Source organism: Pipra filicauda, unplaced genomic scaffold (genome assembly GCF_003945595.2).
Source record: "Pipra filicauda isolate LSUMZ 115617 unplaced genomic scaffold, ASM394559v2 scaffold528_size357041_pilon, whole genome shotgun sequence".
NCBI classification, from domain to species: domain Eukaryota; kingdom Metazoa; phylum Chordata; class Aves; order Passeriformes; family Pipridae; genus Pipra; species Pipra filicauda.
The window spans coordinates 110915-129951 of NW_024104674.1; the positions used below are offsets into that span (position 1 = coordinate 110915).

The following is a 19037-nucleotide window of genomic DNA, read 5'->3' on the forward strand; positions in this document are numbered from 1 at the left end:
CTGCCTTCTGAAGCCTGACAGAGTAACTGCAGCATCTACATTACCATCTCCAACTGAGCTGTGGGTCAAAGCCCACTCCTTTCAAAACAGCCATCAGACATCTTCAGGCCTCTTCATTGCACCGGGTGGGACTTCACAGCACAGCAACATCCACAGTCTGGTACCTGCTGCCCTGCCCTGCTCTGTCAGCACAACAGGAAGAAGCAGAACAGGGAGCCTCTCCCCCTTCCTTCTGTAGAGTGGGGACACAATGTGGCTGCTAAATTCTGCTAGAATAGCCCCAGGAAGGCCTGGGTGTTGACTAACAAGCTAATAGGGCAGCAGGAGGGAGGAGTGCCATGTCACAGCCATTCTGCTCTCCGTGTGATGCTGAATCCCTTCTGTATTTACCCACCTCCAGAACCTTCAGCCACCATAATACAAGGAAGAGGCAGCAACATCTGTTTGGCACAGCTCTCAAAGGGAGATGCCTTCTTTCCAAATCTTTCTACAGTTCATCATTTGAATCACTGGTCTGTTCCTACCTAGCTCTGAACTTTCTTGAGCAGCTGAGTTGTCATGTCAACTTCCTTTCCTTTCCATGGGAATTTAAGACTGAGGAAATGGTAGCACCAGCACAGAAGACAGACAAGGGAAGTGTCATTTATTAGGGACTTTGAGAACTAGCAGCTCTGAAACAGGGTGATCATAAACTTGTGGAGGCAGAGCCAGATTAGTTTAATATTCAGCTGGCATTCAGACACTTTCCACAGACTTACCACAGACTAAAATTTCCATTAAAGAAAAAAACAACTCAAAGTGTGAATTTTGAAAGTGTGACCAGGTAGAAACAGTCTCTCCTCAGGCTGTGTAGAGAAAGTTCAAAGCAAATTCCTTGGCACAGAAGTATGGCAGACTGAAACCAAGCCAGTCTTCGGATGGTTTTCTCCCAGCACAGGAAACAGTGGACACAACTCTGGAACAATCTGAGGTGTTACAAAGGCAGAGAAAAGTACAAAAGGTGACTGGGGGAGAGGGTGGAATACACCTTAAAACACCAATAGAATTTTGAATTGGCTGGCAGCCACATTAACTGCAAAGTGTTAAATATCAGTACACAAATGGCTCAGGAAGATCTGCTCCATTCCCCACTCACTCTCAACACAATCACAAGAGCAGTATCGGTTTCTTCAGTGTGCGTTCATTTTGAGCCACACTGCTGTGTCTTCCCACTTCTATCTGAATGTTCAGCTTTTAGGACCTTCACACTGCTTCCCATTATCCCAGCATCCAAGGCCTTCTGTGTGAAGGTCAGTAACAAAAGACAGCCCTCAGCAGGTTTGTAGTTCCTTGCGCTTGTCATTCGAGTTACAATTCTGCTTGGTACCAGAGCACTTTGGAAAGTGAAGGGGCTGACTTCGACTCCAGAGGCCAGAGTTTGAAATGCTTCTTATTAAAGTGAAAAGCAAGCATGGGGAACAGCAAGCATTCATTTAGATTCACTGTTCCAGAACTAAATGTTCATTATTCCCAAGAAAATGTCCCCATGCTTTGGAACAGGTATGTATTCCCTCCAGCCCAATTATTTACATGCAAACATGAGGTATGTTTGCTCTAACACTATTTTAGCCCAATTGAAGGGTGATGTGCAATCAACAACAGTTTTAGGAGTTTTGGAACCCTGAAAGTCACTTTTATTTAGTTATCAGCCTTGAAAAGGAGACAAAGGGGATGGGAGTAGAAGGAAAAAAAGACTGAAGTCAAGTTGAATTCTATTTCAGGTGAATTTATTGCGCTAGAAAGAACTTGCCAGATCCTCCCTATTTACAAAGGTTTTCAAAAGGATCTAGATCTATTACTGCTATGAACCACAAGTTAAAAATACATAAACAAACCAAATTAACCACATCCATTACATTAACTGTAAAAACACCAGTTACCTTATAGGATTTTCAGACATACTCAAATATGGGGAAAATGCTTCCCAACCACTGATCTCTAAAGTCACCAGCAAGACTCTCATGTCTCCCTCTCATGTAGCTCTGCCTGAAGATCAGCAATCTTTACACCACTGTTGATGGAAGTTGGTTTCTGTTCTTCAATATACATGTTTTATGAATCAGGATTTTAATTAAAAGGCTATTCAGAAGGAAGCATTGCAAGGTGTTAAAATAATCTTAAGGAGAACAATGAAATCCCCAGTTGGTTCCATCTGATACTTTCATGAGGTGTTATTGCTGCCAGATGTGCATATAAAATTCTGTCATCGCTCCAGAGTCACAATCAAAGTCAAACTTCCAGGGCACTGTCACTGTTCACATCTCAAGCAGCACTGTAAAAACAGCATCACCTGAAATCATCACATTAGTGTTTTCTTCTTACTGTCCATGACTCTTCTGAAAGGATGTTTTGATCAATTTTACCCATTCAGCTGCAAGAAGAAGTAATAATGCTCTCCAAATTTACTTGTGTACCCTACCTTTCCATTGCCCAGAAGAGAGCATGGGTTCTCTAAGAGGAGGGGAAGAGAGAGCATATCTCCCAGTTTATCTGGTTTTCATTTCCACATATATTCCAGCTGCACATCAAGTCCTGAAGAAGTTCTACACTACAATACCACAATGCCAAAGGGATGTGGACATGGCCTGTACTTTCACATCTGGATGCATGCAGTTCCCACTGACAACAGGTGGCTCTGCTAGTCTTGTTTACAAGCCTACAGTAACTTTTACTTGATACTAAACTTGACACATTATATAATGTTTGGAGAAGAATTTAATCACTTGAGTGCCAGAGGCCCTTCTCAGGGTATTCACAGGTGAACATTGGCTGATAACAATCTAAGTCTGTCACACCGACTTGTAAAGTATCAACTAAGATTCAGAGTTACTCTACACACAGAAAACTAAAAACCCATAAAGGAGTCAGTATCAAATAAAGCAGCAGAGAAGCTGCTAACAATATTTCAGAGAAAACAAACAAACAAACAACAACAAAAAACCAAAACAAACACTGTAAAACCCTTTCTTGTACAAAGAAAGAGGAAACCTACCAGCTTTATGTTCAAAAGAGAAACATGTAACTTTGTTCCTACTGCAGGGGCTACAAAAACGAAACCAAAGAGAAGACCAAGCATAGTTCATGCAAGAGAAACTGCCTCCTAGCAAGAAGTCTTTTATGAATTATGTGACCTGGCATCAGACCTGGAAAGCCTTGCTCCACGTATCAGGAGGACTGTCAGAGGCACACCACACTGTCACATTGCTTTCCTCAGAACAAAAAAAAACATCCTCTCACAAAGTGAGTTTACAGAGCTGCTCACTGCAAAGCAGCGGCTACCCTAGGACTGTAAAAGTTTATACCATCATCATATCAAGGAAATTCTCATTAACATCAATATTTGTACCTGGGCCATGCTGAGAACACATTCAGCTCTAACAGCACACACACAAATGACACCCGTGCCAGTATGTGAGGTCAGAATCAAGATGCTCAGGTGTTGTGACAGTGGGCCAGATATAAATTTTAGTAACAGTATCATATTTGCAGGTAAGATTAAGAGCAAGTCTTCAGAAGTGGAATTACCCTGATGCTTGTGTACATAAAGAGAACATCAGAGTGCCATACATGCTACACAACATCCAACCACAGTGTGAACTGGTCAAAATCAGTGCCTAACAACAGCAAGGCCACACTGAGCAGGAATCAAGCTTTGATTGTGAGGAGAGGTTTATTGGAGAACACTTTCAGGCTTGGCAGAATATCCTTCCCTACCAGCACAACGGCTGAATGAGCTGCACCCAGTAACACTTCTTACCTGCCTCATACATCTCTTCCAGCCCTTCAGAGAATTTGATACAGATAATGCCACAGTAATATTACTGTAGAACATATTTATCAGGATATCTTTGCAACTCAGGAAAGCTTGGGGGGGGAGGAGTTCCTATATCCAGTTTTATTGAGTTAAATGTTACAGAAGTGTTTCAAAGGTATTCAGGTCCCTGAGAGCTCCATTATAATTTAAACACTAAGCAGGAAACCTCTGTGCTTCTTTTGTGTATTTAAGTCTGAGTTAGATGCTATTACTGCAAGCCAGTAAAATGCAGTCATGCTAGGCTTTGCAAAGGTGGTGGAGGAAAAAGAATTCCATCTACATTCCTTTGAAAAAATGGAATATAGTGTAACAAAAGACAACTAGGATAACTAACAGTCAGAACATCTTTACAAAATTCTCTGGATCGTGAACTGGCCATGGAAGATTCAAAATAACAAAGGCAGAGAGTTGTCCAACTGGAAGTGTTCGGAAAGACTGAGGGAAATCCATTCACAACAAATTGTCATTGCCACTGACACAGAAGAATCACAGTTGATAACAGAGTTATCTGGTGCCACTTTGTCAGTGAGAAAGTTTTAGCACCTATAACAACCTGGACTTAATTAGTCCAGTAAGATGGTGCTTTTCTCCTTAACAGATTAGGACTGATTTTTGGTAGACAACACTAACACATCCCTTTTTTTCTGTACTGGGCCATCCTCAGTCCCAGATCTGGGGCAGACTGCTTTACAAGTTTCCATTACCTGAATCATCTCTTCATTTCTTTTTTCCAGTATTGATAACCTCATCCTGTGATCTAAAGTCCAGTTTTTGAAAAGGCAAAGGGTTAAGCTATTAACCTGAGACTCAACAATTGTCCCTTCCAATTATTTAGTGCCTGAAATTGAGACATTCACACAGTACAACCTAGCAGTCATACATACATTGTCACTTACTACCACACTTTGAACACAGCTTCATTAGTCAGTGGCATTTTACTTCTCAACAGATTTTACTTTCCCTTGATCTTCCACTTTTTTGATGGCAGCTTGGATAGCTTCTTGATCACCCAGAAACTGGTGAGGGCCCAGAGGGTGCAAATTCTCATCAAGTTCAAGAAGTATGGGCACACCAGTGGGGAGAGTAACATTGATGATGTCCTCATCGGAGATGCCTGCCAAAGGAAAAACACAGAGTTACACCCACAGCTTCCTAGTTGCCTATTGCCTTATTTCTGAGATTATCTAATCTTAGAACAGTCAAGGACACACATTCCAGACTCCATCAACACCATCAGCTACTCAACTGTCAATTCCCAGCTAGGCCATAGATTAAAGGTTTGTGCTTTAGGAATAGGTAAAGGAGAGAATTCTCATGGAGGTGAGAATCCCTTGTGTGCAAGGATTGCTTAAACTGTCACAGTGTGAATTTTTTTTAAAGGACTGATATTCAATATTGTAACAGAGTGTAAGTTTCTTGAAAGGGTTTGTTTCTGGTGCTCCATGCCTTTTGAAACTCAGGGCTAACCTAAGTGCTTGGCCTAATCTAAACAAGAGTAGGTCACTGCAAAAGTTGCATGCTTGTGTAGTCTTTCTACCTCATGGTTAGTTCTGTTTTTTCTGACCTGTTGTCATCCTACTGTGGCTGAGTGGCTTCACTGGTATGGGTTTTCCTGTTAATGTGCTGGCTCTGCTTTTCTACTTAATGTGAAAATCACTGGTAAATTTGCACCCCTGTATTCTGAGAACCATCTGTTTTGTCAGCTGCTCGAGAGGATGTTTTCTTGTTGCACCTTGGTCTAGTTTGTATGGTGTCATCGCCTTAGAAGCTTGATTGTGTGCATTTTCTAAGTGTGGGTTGCTCAAAGCTGTCCTACTTTACAACAGCAGGCTGCTGCTGTGACCTCAGTACTTCTAAAAAGGGGAAGAAAAAAGAAATATTGACATTCCCAGTGACACTAGCTTTCTTTTGCCTGATTTTCTGAGAGAATGTCTTTGCAGTCACTCCTTCTTAATGCGACTATTTAGACCTTGTGTGAAAACTTTATTAGGATGTTTGGTCTCAAAATTCACTTGGAGTCTCTGGAGACTTGTCTGTTTGATGTAAAAATAACCAGCCATTTCACTGAGATCAGAGCCTTCAGAATATTTTAATTAAGCACATCTGAATAAAATCAAATTTCTCTCCAGGTACACATTCCTTTAGCGAAGTGGAAAATACTCTAAGCTGTGAAGTTGACTTCTTCCCTCCTTTTTCTTCCCCATTCCCTCATTTGAAAGTGCAAATGAATATCCTGTATGTAGTAATTCTGACAGGAGTACTGTTGACACTGCTGTAAACTTGCTTATGAGAAATCAGATCTGAGTGATCCTGACAGTAGAAGAATTAAATACTGTCTTAAAAGACAGCTTGTGTGAGAAGCTTCACATACAAAATTGAAGGGGAAAATTAACCTTGGTATTCTGCCTTTTTAAAGAAACTGTGTGTACTGGTTGTTTAGCAGAGGTTGTTTCATGCTGGAGTAGCACTTTGGACTCTAATCATCCTTCGTGATGCATGAGTAGAACCTATTGTCCTCCATGTGCTGTGTTAAAGGAACAGTATAGTCTCCAGGGCAATCTCTTTTTGTTCTTTTCACATGTGTAGGCTGAAAAAATGAAGAAACTCTCCTACAGCAAAGAACTCAAGGAGTATCTAAAATTTTAAACCAGCACAGAAATCAATGGGAAAAATACTGAGTCTGCTTACCAGGCATAAGCACAATTCTCAAAGACTTTGGTTTGCAAAACAAGCAGGCAAGCTGCCTGAGCTCTTATTTCAAGGATTCTTAAACATCAGATTTTAACAACATACATGTCATCATGTATCCACAGAGAATCTGTGCCTAGGAAGTGTTCTGCCCACCTCTCAGACTCAGTCTCCCAGACTAAACCATTCATATATACACAAAGCAGATGAAGTCACACAGGATAGTTAAGGCAAACCATATAATGTGGTCACAACCCATGATATTTAAAAGGTTTTTCCTCTGGAGTGGAATAAACAGAACTAGCTGTAGCTACACAGATTCAGAAATGCATTTTACTGTTTTTACAGAACACAAAGTGACCACAAATGTCAACTAGTATTGATTTACAAAGCAAAATGGTGCAGTTTAGGATAAACATGCTGCAACAAGCACGGTGGCTTTCTCCTCAGGATTTTTCCTCCTACAGAAGTGTTGCCTCACAGCCAGAAGCATGGAAACGCAAGCTCAAGTCAGAAGAAAATTCTACAGAAACAACAGTGTCCTGTGGCTTTATCTCAGCACTGGTAGAGCATCTGTGAAGTATTTCTGTTCCTCAGGAAGCAAGAAGCTGAGCAGGATTGTCACACAAACTCTTCGGTTGCAGGGAGAGTTCATCAGAACACTTCCCCGACCCAGCAGGCCAGGGAAGGGTTTACATCTCACACTCCAGCCACTGCAACTGGATATCTGCTACCCAGCAACTGCTATCCAGTTACTTCACATGCTGTAACTCAAACCAGCTGACCTTTTCTTGCACTTCATCTGAGCTGGCCTGTGTCACAACCTGTTGTACCTCACAGGGAAGAAGGGTGAAATCAGAGTAAGGTCTCAACTGCTGACTACAAGGTGCAATGGGAAGTAAGATCACAAAAGAATCAACACTCTTCCCTCCCCATTTTAATTCCAAAGCCTGGGTCTCAGCACTGCTGAAGTGTTGCTGGAAGCAGTCTTTACCCAAGGAGGTTTAAAACCCAGGTCCTACCTACTTACAGCCATGAGAACCCACAGGCATTACTGAAATACTTGGGATGACTTCCTCAGGACCCCAGACAAAATGCTGACTGAGCAACTACATTCCTCAAGTAGACATTTCCCATGTTCTCTCACAATCACATGTTAAACACTGTCCCTTAACACCAGCTGTACAGCAGGAAGCAGTTCGGTACATGAACATTGTAATAATTTGGTACAGCAATCATTACAAAAAAGACCTTTGAAAAAAATCACATTCAGAATTCTTTCCCAGCTCACTTACACTCCATTTAACTGAACTGTGGGTGATCAAATCCACAGAGACCAGAAATATCTCAGTGCAAGTTTAAGAATTCACCTTTATGGTGAATTCACTTCATGGTGGCCCATGAAGTGCTTTGAAATATTCATAAACTGGAAAGTCCTACAGAGACAAACCCCACTGATTTTGAGCACCTGCAGCCAGCTTCTGCAAAGGCTGGTTCAGCTTCTCCTTCCCTCTCACCTGCTCTTATCAAGTTCCTTCCTTCTATTCTTCTAGTTGGAGCAACACAAAAACCACAACAGCTACTGAGAATAACTACACCCCTCTTCCCCTGCATGCCAACTACACTTGAGGCCAGATGATGCATCCAATAAAACACACAAGACCATATGCATAAATTCAGCCACAATGGACTTGCTCAAGAACTGGTGCTTTGTAGGTGAGATCCAAATCAGGTCAAAGCATCCCTCCCACATGCTTAATGAAAATACTGAAGCTTTAACTAGTACATTAAATATTCAGAGCCAATTTCTGTCCTCCCTGTAGGCTAAGGAGGACCTAACTTCAACAGGGAAGAGGAGGGAAGTAAGCAGTGCTAGAATCTGGCTTTTGGTCTTTACAGAATGTTAGCTTGTTGTGCAGATTTTAAGGAAAGAAAAAGAAAATGGAGGGCTACAACCATGGCTGCAGCATATCGTGTCTGTTTGCTTCATCCTTATGTCTGCCAAGTCTGTATTAGGTTTGCATGGCAATGTTTTGGTAGTAGGGGGGTTACAGTAGGGCACCAAAAAGAATTATGGGGGGTTGACCCTAGCTGGATACCAGGTACCCACAAAGCTGCTCTATCACTCTCCTCCCCAGCATGATGGGAGGGGAAAAGAAATAGGGAAAAAAAACTTGTGGGTCAAGAGAAAGGCAGTTTACTAAAGCACAAGCAAAGGCCAAGCACTCTGGATCCCTTTCATCAGATTCACTGCTACAAAGCACAGAAGTGAAGAAAAACAAAGGATTTATTCCCTACTTCCCATCAGCAGGTGATGTCCAATCTATTCCCACTAATTAGGGCTTCAGTCTGCACAGTAATTGCTCCAGTGCCATTACAACTGCCCCTCTTCCTTTTTCTTAGCTTTTACTGCTGAGCACATCCTGTGGTTAGGAATACCCAAAGTTCAGATTGGGTCAGCTCTCCTGGCTACATCCCCTCCCAAAAACTTGCCCAGCCCCAGCCTACTGAGGGACAATGTTGGAGAGACAGCCTTGATGCTCTGGGAGCACTGCTCAGCAGTGGCCAAAATACAGGCCAAGTTAACTTGCAATAAGGCTCAACAAGCTCACAAGAAATAAGCAGCAGAAGCACACAGCAAAGACTGGGGTGAATGACAGGGAGAGCAAGACCATCTCATTTCAACAGCACTGAACTGTTAGATCTCAAGCTGTTTTCTGTAACTGCACTCAGACACCACAGGCACATAAGTAGTATTTCCTTAAGAAGGTCAAGCAGCAGTAATCTTGTTAAGAAGCCCTCAACACGATCCACACCAGGTCACACCATGTGTAGCCCCAGCATGTAAACTACTAGAATACTGTGACTGCAGAGTAGAGCAAGAAAGTAAAACCCTGAGGGCACTGCTCTCCCTGCTCATAGGCTGGCAAAACCAGCATGAGGCCTTCACAGTCACCACATTCTACCTGCAAGCCAGTTCCAGAGATCTGTCCCAGCTCTGTGACAACCAGTCAAGCCCAGTGATTGCAACATCTGCATCTTCAAGAGACTGGGTAACTCCTCTCCTCTGTTTTTAACCCTGAGCATGACAAGGCTCAGTGACCACCACACCATATCTAAGAGATGACAACCTTTCAACAGGTTGGAAACTCGAGAATCAGGCCTTCCACAGGACCATGTCTTGAAGTACTTGAGACCAGTCCTCAGGGTCAAATGGCTGGGAGGAAAGAAAGAGCTGAGACAGCTCACTAATCCTTCTGCAAGTCACCTGATAAATCAGTCCATTGGACTTGGTCTCCCAATTAGTACTTCAATACAAACAGGGCAAGGTGGTCAAAAGTATTACACTAATGTCTTCACAATGGGACACTGCTAAAAGGTTTCCAATCTGAAACACGAGTTATTAGATAAAGAGAAAACTATTCCTCCATCAAAGAACTGAGCAAATCAGCTGTAAATATATCCTGTGCATCTAGGATGAGTATTTAGCATGGCAAATCCTACAGGCTTTTCATACACCTTAGTGATGTCCCCTCCTCTGTGCACTGAGAAAACAAGACCAAAATCCAAACCCATTGTTAGCACAACACTCTGTTCTGATGATTGCATGCAAGCAGAACTACATTTACAGCTCTTCATCAGTTTTGGAGAATCACAGGCCTGTTCCAAAAAAATACCTCCTTGAAATAACAACTTCAAGGATACTCTGAAGTCTTTTAGAAAAAATAAAATAAAATTCATAGAAACACTTAGAATTGTTTCATCAGACCAAACTGAATGAAAACATTCATATTTACTGCCATTTAATCTTGGAAGATGTAGCTTAGAAACTTAAAGTTAACCCCATGACTAAGCCATTCAAGTACTCATGTAGTCATGAAGGATTGCTGCTTGAGGCATTTGGAGCCCAGTTTTCAAAATGCCAAAAAAAAAAAAAAAAGAGGAAAAAAAAATGGTTCCAACTACGCTAGAGAGGCCTAGAAAATTCCACTGAAGTACAGGATACACTAAGCTTATCAAAAAAATTCACAAAAACAAAGTCCATCTCACATTGGGTGCTATAAATACAGTAGACTGCAAAATTTCAAGCAGTCTTGAATCAGGTCCAACTCCAGCAAGACTCCAAAGCAACTCACAACCTTTCAGGAGGCAAAGGGAGAGCAAGCCAGCAATGCAGAGAAGGAACTCCCAGACCCAGTTAAGGAGCTCTTAAATAAAAAATAAAATTAAAAATAATAATAATAATTAAAAAATAAGCAGGTTGAAATAACAGGGGTCTCTGTTCATGCTACCCTTCAGGCCAGTTCTTCAGCAATCCAACCTCCACTACAGAAACAGCAGGAGAGCCAGCAGGTATGTGGCAATTGCTTCTGTGGGGCAGCTGATGGACAGTCCTTAGCCAACAAAAGAAGATCCTCTGCCAAGGATTCCTCACATTTCCCTGTGTAAGCATATCCTGAGAGGGTCAAGCACTGTAAGACAGACAAAACGCAGCTTTTTTTACTTTGGCTGAGCATGGGCAGTCCTGGAAAAGGTTGAGTTAACAACTGTCCCAAAGAAAAGCTCTGCATCATTGTTTCTCTCTGGTCTTAATGCAGCAAAGAGTCCATACTAACTCCAAAGGAACCTTTACCAGTCCCTGGTGCTGTCAGCTCCAGCCTCAGTGCATGCCTGCACAGAATGTGGCCCAGGGGCTCTGCTGAAGCCATGGTCACCTGTCAGCACTTCACCCCCAAAGGGCCTGTCCATCATGGTTTCATGGAACTGGTTCAGTTCTTGGGGTGCAGGGGAAACACTGTGGTTGCAGTTCCCCCTCCCCCTTCTTCCTTTGTAATTTTTATCATTTCACACAGCGTGGACAACCACCTCTGAGAACATCAGTGGAACCGACTGAACCAGCTTTCCTCCTTCGTCCTGGACCCCAGGATTCACAGCCTTTCTAGTTCCAGAAGCCACTTGTACATCCTTATTTCTCAGGTGTCTGATTTCTGCTAAAGCATCAGCAGTCTTCACTGGCTCTGACTGTTGAGTACCTTTTGCATTTGGCCATGTTGAAACATAGGGGTACATAACAAAAGATTTCATTACTAAAAAAAAAAAAAAAATTGAGTGGACACAATCCAGTCTGTGCATACTTGCAACTATAACTCCAGTAGGCTGTATTAACACACATATAATCACTAAACTTAAATGAAATAAATTAATCTACTCTCCCCACAAAGAAATTAATATATTCCATCTTCCAGTTTAGGATGACCTGGAAGCCATGAGATGAAAGAGGAAGGAGGGGGGAAGAATCTAACAATGCAAAGGATGTGATTTATCTTTAAGTCAAGTCCCAGATAAGTCCTTTCCAAGCCCAGCTCTGGGATCTTCAGCACAAGAAAGACATGGATCCACTGGAGCAGGACCAGAGGTGGGCCACAAGGATGATCAGAGGCATGAAGCACACCTCCTGTGTGGAAAGGTTGAGAGACTTGGGGTTGTTAAGCTTGAAGAAGAGAAGGCTCCCAAGGGTGTCTAAGAAAGATAGGTACGGACTTTTTAGCAGGGCCTGTTGCAATAGGACAAGGGGTAACAATTTTAAAATAAAAGGGAGTAGATTCAGACTAGATATAAGGAAGAAAAATTTTATGATGAGCCTGGTAAAACACTGGAACATGTTCACCAGAGAGGCAGTAGATGCTCCATCCCTGTGGAAACATTCAAGCCCAGTTTGGACAGGGCTCTGACCAACTTGATCTAGTCAAAGATGTCCCTGCTTATTGCAAGGGGGTTGGAGCAGATGGCCTTTAATGGTATCTCCCAATGCAAACATAAATAAGCAACCTTACACTAAGCTACCAACTTGGCTGTTTACCAGTATGCATTTTCTATATTGGGAAAAAACACAGTATTTTCTTAAGCTTTAGCAAGTACCTACTCTCTGCAGAACTCTCTGGCACACAGCTCATAAGTAAAAAATTATGAGGAATGAAGCCTCAAAAGTGACCCACCACAGTAATACTAAAGAACATCTTCCACAACCCAAGTTCGAGCACTTTTATTCTACTGTGTTACAGCAATGCTTGTTTAATGAACAGATGATGATTTCAAACCTGACAAAACAGCTGAATAAATCCAAAATTAACTGAGCCTGAAGAGTTTTTGTCTACCTGGACCAACCACAAAATTAGTTTGAATACAGTAGTTTTAAATGACCAATGAGAAACAAGAAGAAAGCATCTGGCCCTTTTCTTAAATATATTAACCTAACTAACTCTCTCCACTTCCACATGCCTCAGTTTGACTCCTGATCAACTTTTTATTTTCTCCTTAGAGATTAGAAACATTACATCCTGGTCCAGATAAGTAACATACATTACAGAACAAGATACAAAACTCCAAGCCATTGAGTAAGGAGGAGAGGGGAAGACACAAAAAAAAAAAAAAAAAAAAAAAAAAAGACCCTTACCTTCAACATGTTTCAGCAATGCCCTGCTGGTGTTACCATGAGCAGAGATCAGAATCATTTTGCCACTTTTTAGTTCTGGCACAATCTTTTCATTCCAATAGGGAAGCAGTCTGTCAAGCACATCTTTTAGACTTTCAGCTTTCGGGAGACTTTCCTGAGAGACATCACTGCATTTATAGCGGCGATCGTTGTATATCTCTTCGTAGTAAGGGTGAGATTCAGATATGGGAGGCGGGGTGACATCGTAGCTTCTCCTCCATATTTTCACTTGCTCCTCCCCGTGATTCAGAGCCATTTCTGCTCTGTTGAGCCCGATCAGTGCACCATAGTGACGCTCATTCAGCCGCCAGGAGCTCTGAATGGGGACCCACTCTTGGCCCATCTCTTGCAGGATCAGCCATGCAGTCTGGATGGAGCGGCTCAGCACGGAGGTGAAGACGAGGTCAAACTCAAAGCCCAGCGCTTTAAGGTGTTTGCCACAGTTCTGAGCTTCCTTTATCCCATCACTGCTCAGCTTCTGGTCCACCCAGCTGCAGAAGCGATTCTCCTTGGTCCAGGCTCCTTCCCCATGTCTTAAGAGAACAAGCCTATACTTAGACATTTTGATTGCAGCTTAGCACAGCTGGCAACTTGATCTGGCATCTAATAACGATGCATCTGGACAAAAACATGAGATAGATACATCAAACATCCCACAGATAGTGCACAATATGTCAGCAAAAAGTAAACAACTATCAGAATCAGAACAACCAAAGAAACGAGTGTCTGCTGAGTATGTTTTTACGTTTGAGGTCTCCTGGTTTTGAATTCCTCCCACTCTCGTGTAGTAAGAGAAGCACCATCCTCCACCCAGCTTGTTGCAACTACCCACTTAACCAATTAATTAAGAGTAGATTTGTACAAGCTGTTCTAGTCTACAGGTTTCCCTCAAGTGCTTTAACAGAGCCTGACTCAGTATCACAGGCTCCCAGAGAAGCAGATCTCACTCTCACCAGTGAACTCAGAAGTAACACGTGGAGCTCAAGCGCACAAGGGCTTCCCAGATCCACACTGGCTCTGAGGGAATGCAGGCACAGACAGCAGCTGTGGCCCTCAGCCAGAGGAGTTGGAGAGCAGGACCACAGAACTGGAACTGGCAACATACAGAACCTTATCAGCTTTTCTCAAAGGAGATGTCACCATAATTATGCTCTGCATAATATGTTTCTCATGACCCTATCCTGTCCTGCTAATTATTCCAGTCTCTGGTTGATTTTTCTGCAGGCCACCTCCTCCATCATTCCTCCACACTCAAGTGTGACAACACAAACACTCTGGGATGCAAGGCACAGCTAGCAAGTCCTCATGTCACTGAATCCAGCAGTGACCTCACAAATTATTCTGTCCCCTTCCTGACTTTCAAATATATTATTCCTCTTCTGCCTGTGATGTACAATGCCAGTTTCTCAGGCACCAGGATTAATGTTTTTACTTTTGCAGCGGGCACAAAAGGCCTGTTTGTTGTCCTCATTAAATAAGAGCTACACGTTCATAAGGTCAAACAGTACCTTTCTCTGCTCTTGCTGACCAAGCAACACTACTCCTTGATTGTCTTCAATGGGAGATACATTTTGACCACTGGTCAAAAGGGTCTGCAAGGTGGTCAAAGATCTTCTAAGTAGATTATCCAATGCCAGAAAGGTCCATCTAACACAGCACTGCAACTCTGAAAGCCCCACCTGATCACTCTGACCTGAGAAACAGGCTAAATTGTAATGGACAAAGCAGGGGGGGGAAATATAAAAATATAACTCTACACACTGGGAGCACTGCTGTATACTCAGGTGACTGTTAAGAGCTCTCAAAACCATGGGCAATGGGAGACTGAGGTCCAATTTCTGCACATCCAACCTTGGACTAGATATCCATAAGAGACACACTTAAGGGATCTCCCATCATCTCAAATTAGCTGCTTCAATTACACTCCAAATGTCTCAAATCCAGGCCCACTGTGACCACAAATTAGGTCAGCAGGATGGCATAGGCCCATGCACGCTGGGTTTTGGGAAACACCCAGCACAATATTAGAGCTCCTTGTTAGCAGACTTTCAAAAAGTGTCCAGAAAAAGCTGAATTCATTAACAGATTGAGTAATTTAATCTTGACTGTAACAGCACCTTAGTTGTCCTTTAATCTCACACAAGGACACTATCCAAAATCTCCCCAGCTTTAACTTCTGCCTAATGGTACATCTTCAGGATTAAAAAGCTTTTGAGGACTGAGATTTTTTCAGAATATCAGGACATATTGTCTGACACACAATAGACAGTTGATAAATACAAAGCAAAGTCTTATTTCATGCAAAGGGGAGGGAGTACAATTTGTGTATTGCACAGAACACCTCAGACAAAACCCCCTGCACGCTTCATTTTTTCCACTCACAACAATCAATTGCACATTAAGCAAAGAAATCAGCTATTGCTAGGATTCAGGTGTCATGTCACATCACACACAACACTAAACCACACCCCTTAAGATCCCAGGTTTATAAAAAAAGCAAGTGTCAGATAGACCACTTTGACTTTAGATGCAAATGCTTTCTCCAACATCCCTGAGACACAATTAAAAAATTGCAGGTGTCCAAAGCATGAACTACTACACATAAGTAGCCCCAGAGAAAACTCTGTCTCTGCAGATACAATCAATTAGTCTGAACAATGAGGTCATCATCATCAGTCTGAACAATGAGGTATTACCTACAGGAACAGACTGCATATTTTACAAAATCAAATTAAGACCCAACCAAAAGACCAAGACTCAACATTAGAGGAGGTGCACAAGTCTGGTTGGTACTTTCGGCAAAAACAATGAAAAACTTAATAAATATTAAAAAAAAATAGTTATACAAAGACCTAATATCATCTGGGGACCATGAACTCCAGTTCAGCTACATAAAACATATCATCAAACAAATGTAGAAAGGACTGATGGTCACAAAGTTGTTTTAAATATCAGTCCGCTTATGGAAGCATTTAAGCTAGAAAGCCTTAGAGCAACACATGGAAACAATCCTACTCACCTTTCCTATGGCAAAGGAATAGCCTACACAAATCCCACCACAGACTCAAGAGCTGCTTTATATAGAGGCCACCACACGCTCCTGTCTCATTACCTGCAGAGAAAGAACAAACACCGAGCACTCACAGAAAGGGATCACAACTGCAAATGGCTATGCCAACCATCATTTCCTCTCAGAGCTGTAAGAAAATAGAACACACACCTCTTGCATGCGCTGGGAAAGCTACCAAACTTCTTCTCCCAAAAAGATGTGAACGTACAGTTCCTGCATTGCCCACAAGGGAAGGTTTCTTGCCTTCCAGATGCCCCGGGATATCATTTCCTCCCCCAGATTTGTTTAGACTGCAATTACCATAGCTCTAGTGTGCAGAAATCTACCGAAATCCCTGAGATAGTAAGGAGGAGGGATACAGACAGCAGACCTGGACCCAGCACAGAGGCAGTGGAACAGGTTGCTCAGAGAAGCTGTGGATGCCCCACCCCTGGAGATGTTCAAGACCAGGCTGGTTGGAGCTCTGAGCAACCTGGTCTAGTTGGAGGGGGACTGGAACAAGATGATCTTTAAGGCCCCTTCCAACGCAAACCATTCGATGATAGAACAGAGACATGAGCACAGGACAGCAGCGCACGCTGCTCAACGTAACACCTTACACCGGCAGAGCTTTTTGCCAGGCGCAGTTTTAAGGTCTAACTACCAGAACTTCCAGGGCTCCTGCTCCAGCCCTTTTATATGGTGCACCTGCGTCCCTCGGCCTTCCCCGAGCACGGAGAGGCTCACCCACAAGTAGGGCAGCACCTCCCGGTGCCAACACAGGCGGCCGCCAACGCCGGGCGACGACTGGCACGCGAACACATCAACACGCACACACGAGGTTCCTCACCCACGGCCCCCTCAGGACGCCACTGCCTGCCCAGGGGTCCAAAACACTATCCTTCCCCTCGCCGGAGCGCCGGGACAACCCCTCCGAGGGAGCCACCCCCCAGCCGCCCCCGCAGGGAGCCTCCCCGAGCCCTTGCACCCCCTCCCCCACGGCCTCTCACCGCGCTCGTCCCCGGCTCCAGAGACTTATCGGGGCTAAACCCGAGCCGCCCTAAGGGGCCCACCGAAGCCGCCACCACCCGACCCACAGCGGGCCGGACCGCGCGTCTTATTGCGGCCGCGGCGTCCCCGCGGCGCGGGGGGAGCCTGATTGGCTGCTCGGGATGATGGGCAGTGCCCTCAGCCAATGAGAGCGGGCCTGTGGGCGGTGACACGCCGGGCCGGGCCCAGCGCCTCCCAGCGCTCCCAGCGCTGCCGTTCCCGCCCGGGCTGGGGGGTGTTTCTCGGGGGTTATCCAGCCCCTCCTGCTGCGGAAATCCCGGCTTCCGAGAGCCCGAGGGATGGTAGCAGAGATGCTGGTTCCCCCCGTGAGTCTGGGCACGCAGGCGGCGCTGGCGCGGGCTGTGCTCAGCGCTTTGTGAAGCGGGGAACCGGGATCACGCCAGCGGTCGGAGGCAGCCAAGCCTCTGGATTCTCACGAAACCACCCGCCTAACTCAGCTGGGCTCCGCTCTTCCGGAGTCACGGCTGCCTCGGGTCCCCCTCTGCCCCCAGAGCACGTCCGCCTCCTCGCCCGCCGCCTTGGTGGGCACGGCGGCAGCGGGACGGAGGGAGGGAGGGAGGGAGGGAGGCCGCCGGATCTCTCCTTCGCCACATCAGGAAAGAGGCGAAGGAAGGCGCTGGGCTGCCCGCAGCCGCTGGATCCTTCGTTCTCCTCTGCCGGAGCCTCCTCTGTGCCAAGGAAGGAGGGCGGCACCGGTGCCTTGGGCAGCCGCCCAACGCCCCCTCGCTCATTCCCAGGAGTTGAGAGGAAACGGGGCACAGGGACGGGGATTTTCCCGGGCAGGGCTCGCTTTTTCTTCTGGATTAAGGACTTCTTGGTTTTGGCGAGAAGCGAGGATCCAAAATCTCATTATTCATAATGAAATGAGCAGAAAGTAAAAAATAGACGTCAGTGCTCCTAAGGATCACGCTAGCGCCCTCATACCCACAGGCTGTAATCCCAGTTCAAAGTAATCAAAACCAAGTGGAGGGAGCAGCTCTGGCTAGAAACCAAGAGAAGTGCTGTGGGAAGGTTGTTTCTTTTGCTGCTTCTATTGCTATAGGTCTGCTTTTATTTTTAAAAGAAAGCAGAGCACATCTTTTCTACCTAATCAGATTCACATTTTCTTCTCTAAATGCTCACCCTTGAACAGCCACAATGTAATGCTTAAAGGGCAACAAACCGAGTGTACACTTAATGTGCTCTATAATCCTCTCCACTAGGGAGAGATAGGGGTGGTCTTCCCTTTTTAATAAGTTAAAATGAAAATAAAAGATGGGGGATTCAGATTCTGATAGGAAAAAGCAACACAAGGAAATTTAAGAAAGTTCACGGTAGAGGTATTAAAATAATGTGCTGTGAGCAGAAATGGTGTTTAATTTTGCATTTATAAGGATTAGGTCCTAAACTGTCAGTGGGAAAGAAGGACCAGCCATATGAAACCATTTCACTGGGTTCTCAGCACAGTACAGCACTTAAGTGTGGTAAGAGCAACCAGGCTGTTGGTGAGCAGCATCCTGTGTCTCTTTAATGGTTACTGCACTGACTTTGTTCCTTATTTATTTGGGAACTCTAAAAAGCATTCTGCATCTCAGGGGAACATTTTCAATCCTTTTCCTGATAAAAAGAGCTATGCTTGACCTCAGCACAGAACTACAAAAAAATCTGTCGTGTCTGCAGAATATTTCCACTGGATGTGAATTGTACTTAGAGTTACACATAAAATCCTTTTCATCTCGCTCACTAACTTTAATGTTAACAATTACTTCATTTCTGTCAACTTTGTCTGAGCCAGAACCTACACTATAAACCCAGTTCTGCCTATGTAATCAATGCAGGACTCAAGTTCACTGTACCAGAAGAGTTTGATTATAGCCACCCACTATCTCAAACTAGTTAAGAGA

At 44.1% G+C, this 19037-nt stretch overlaps 1 protein-coding gene across 5 annotated transcripts in view; it reads right to left on the minus strand.

The window, feature by feature from the left end:
- Window positions 1–1749: 1749 nt before the first annotated feature.
- Window positions 1750–19037, minus strand: part of BPGM (bisphosphoglycerate mutase) — a 37431-nt gene continuing 20143 nt past the window's right edge. For 2 of the 5 annotated variants that reach the window (XM_027747559.2, XM_039387058.1), the window contains exons 2-4: window positions 16054–16146; window positions 12996–13652; window positions 1750–4967 (exon numbers count right to left, since the gene is read on the minus strand). In XM_027747559.2, coding sequence (XP_027603360.1) covers window positions 4789–4967; window positions 12996–13596 — 780 coding nt within the window. In that variant the 5' untranslated portion in view covers window positions 13597–13652; window positions 16054–16146 and the 3' untranslated portion in view covers window positions 1750–4788. Of the gene's footprint in view, window positions 4968–12995; window positions 13653–13987; window positions 14128–16053; window positions 16147–16933; window positions 16950–17093; window positions 17208–19037 lie in introns of those variants that run through there. The other 3 variants (XM_039387057.1, XM_027747557.2, XM_039387059.1) reach the window with 3 other exon arrangements.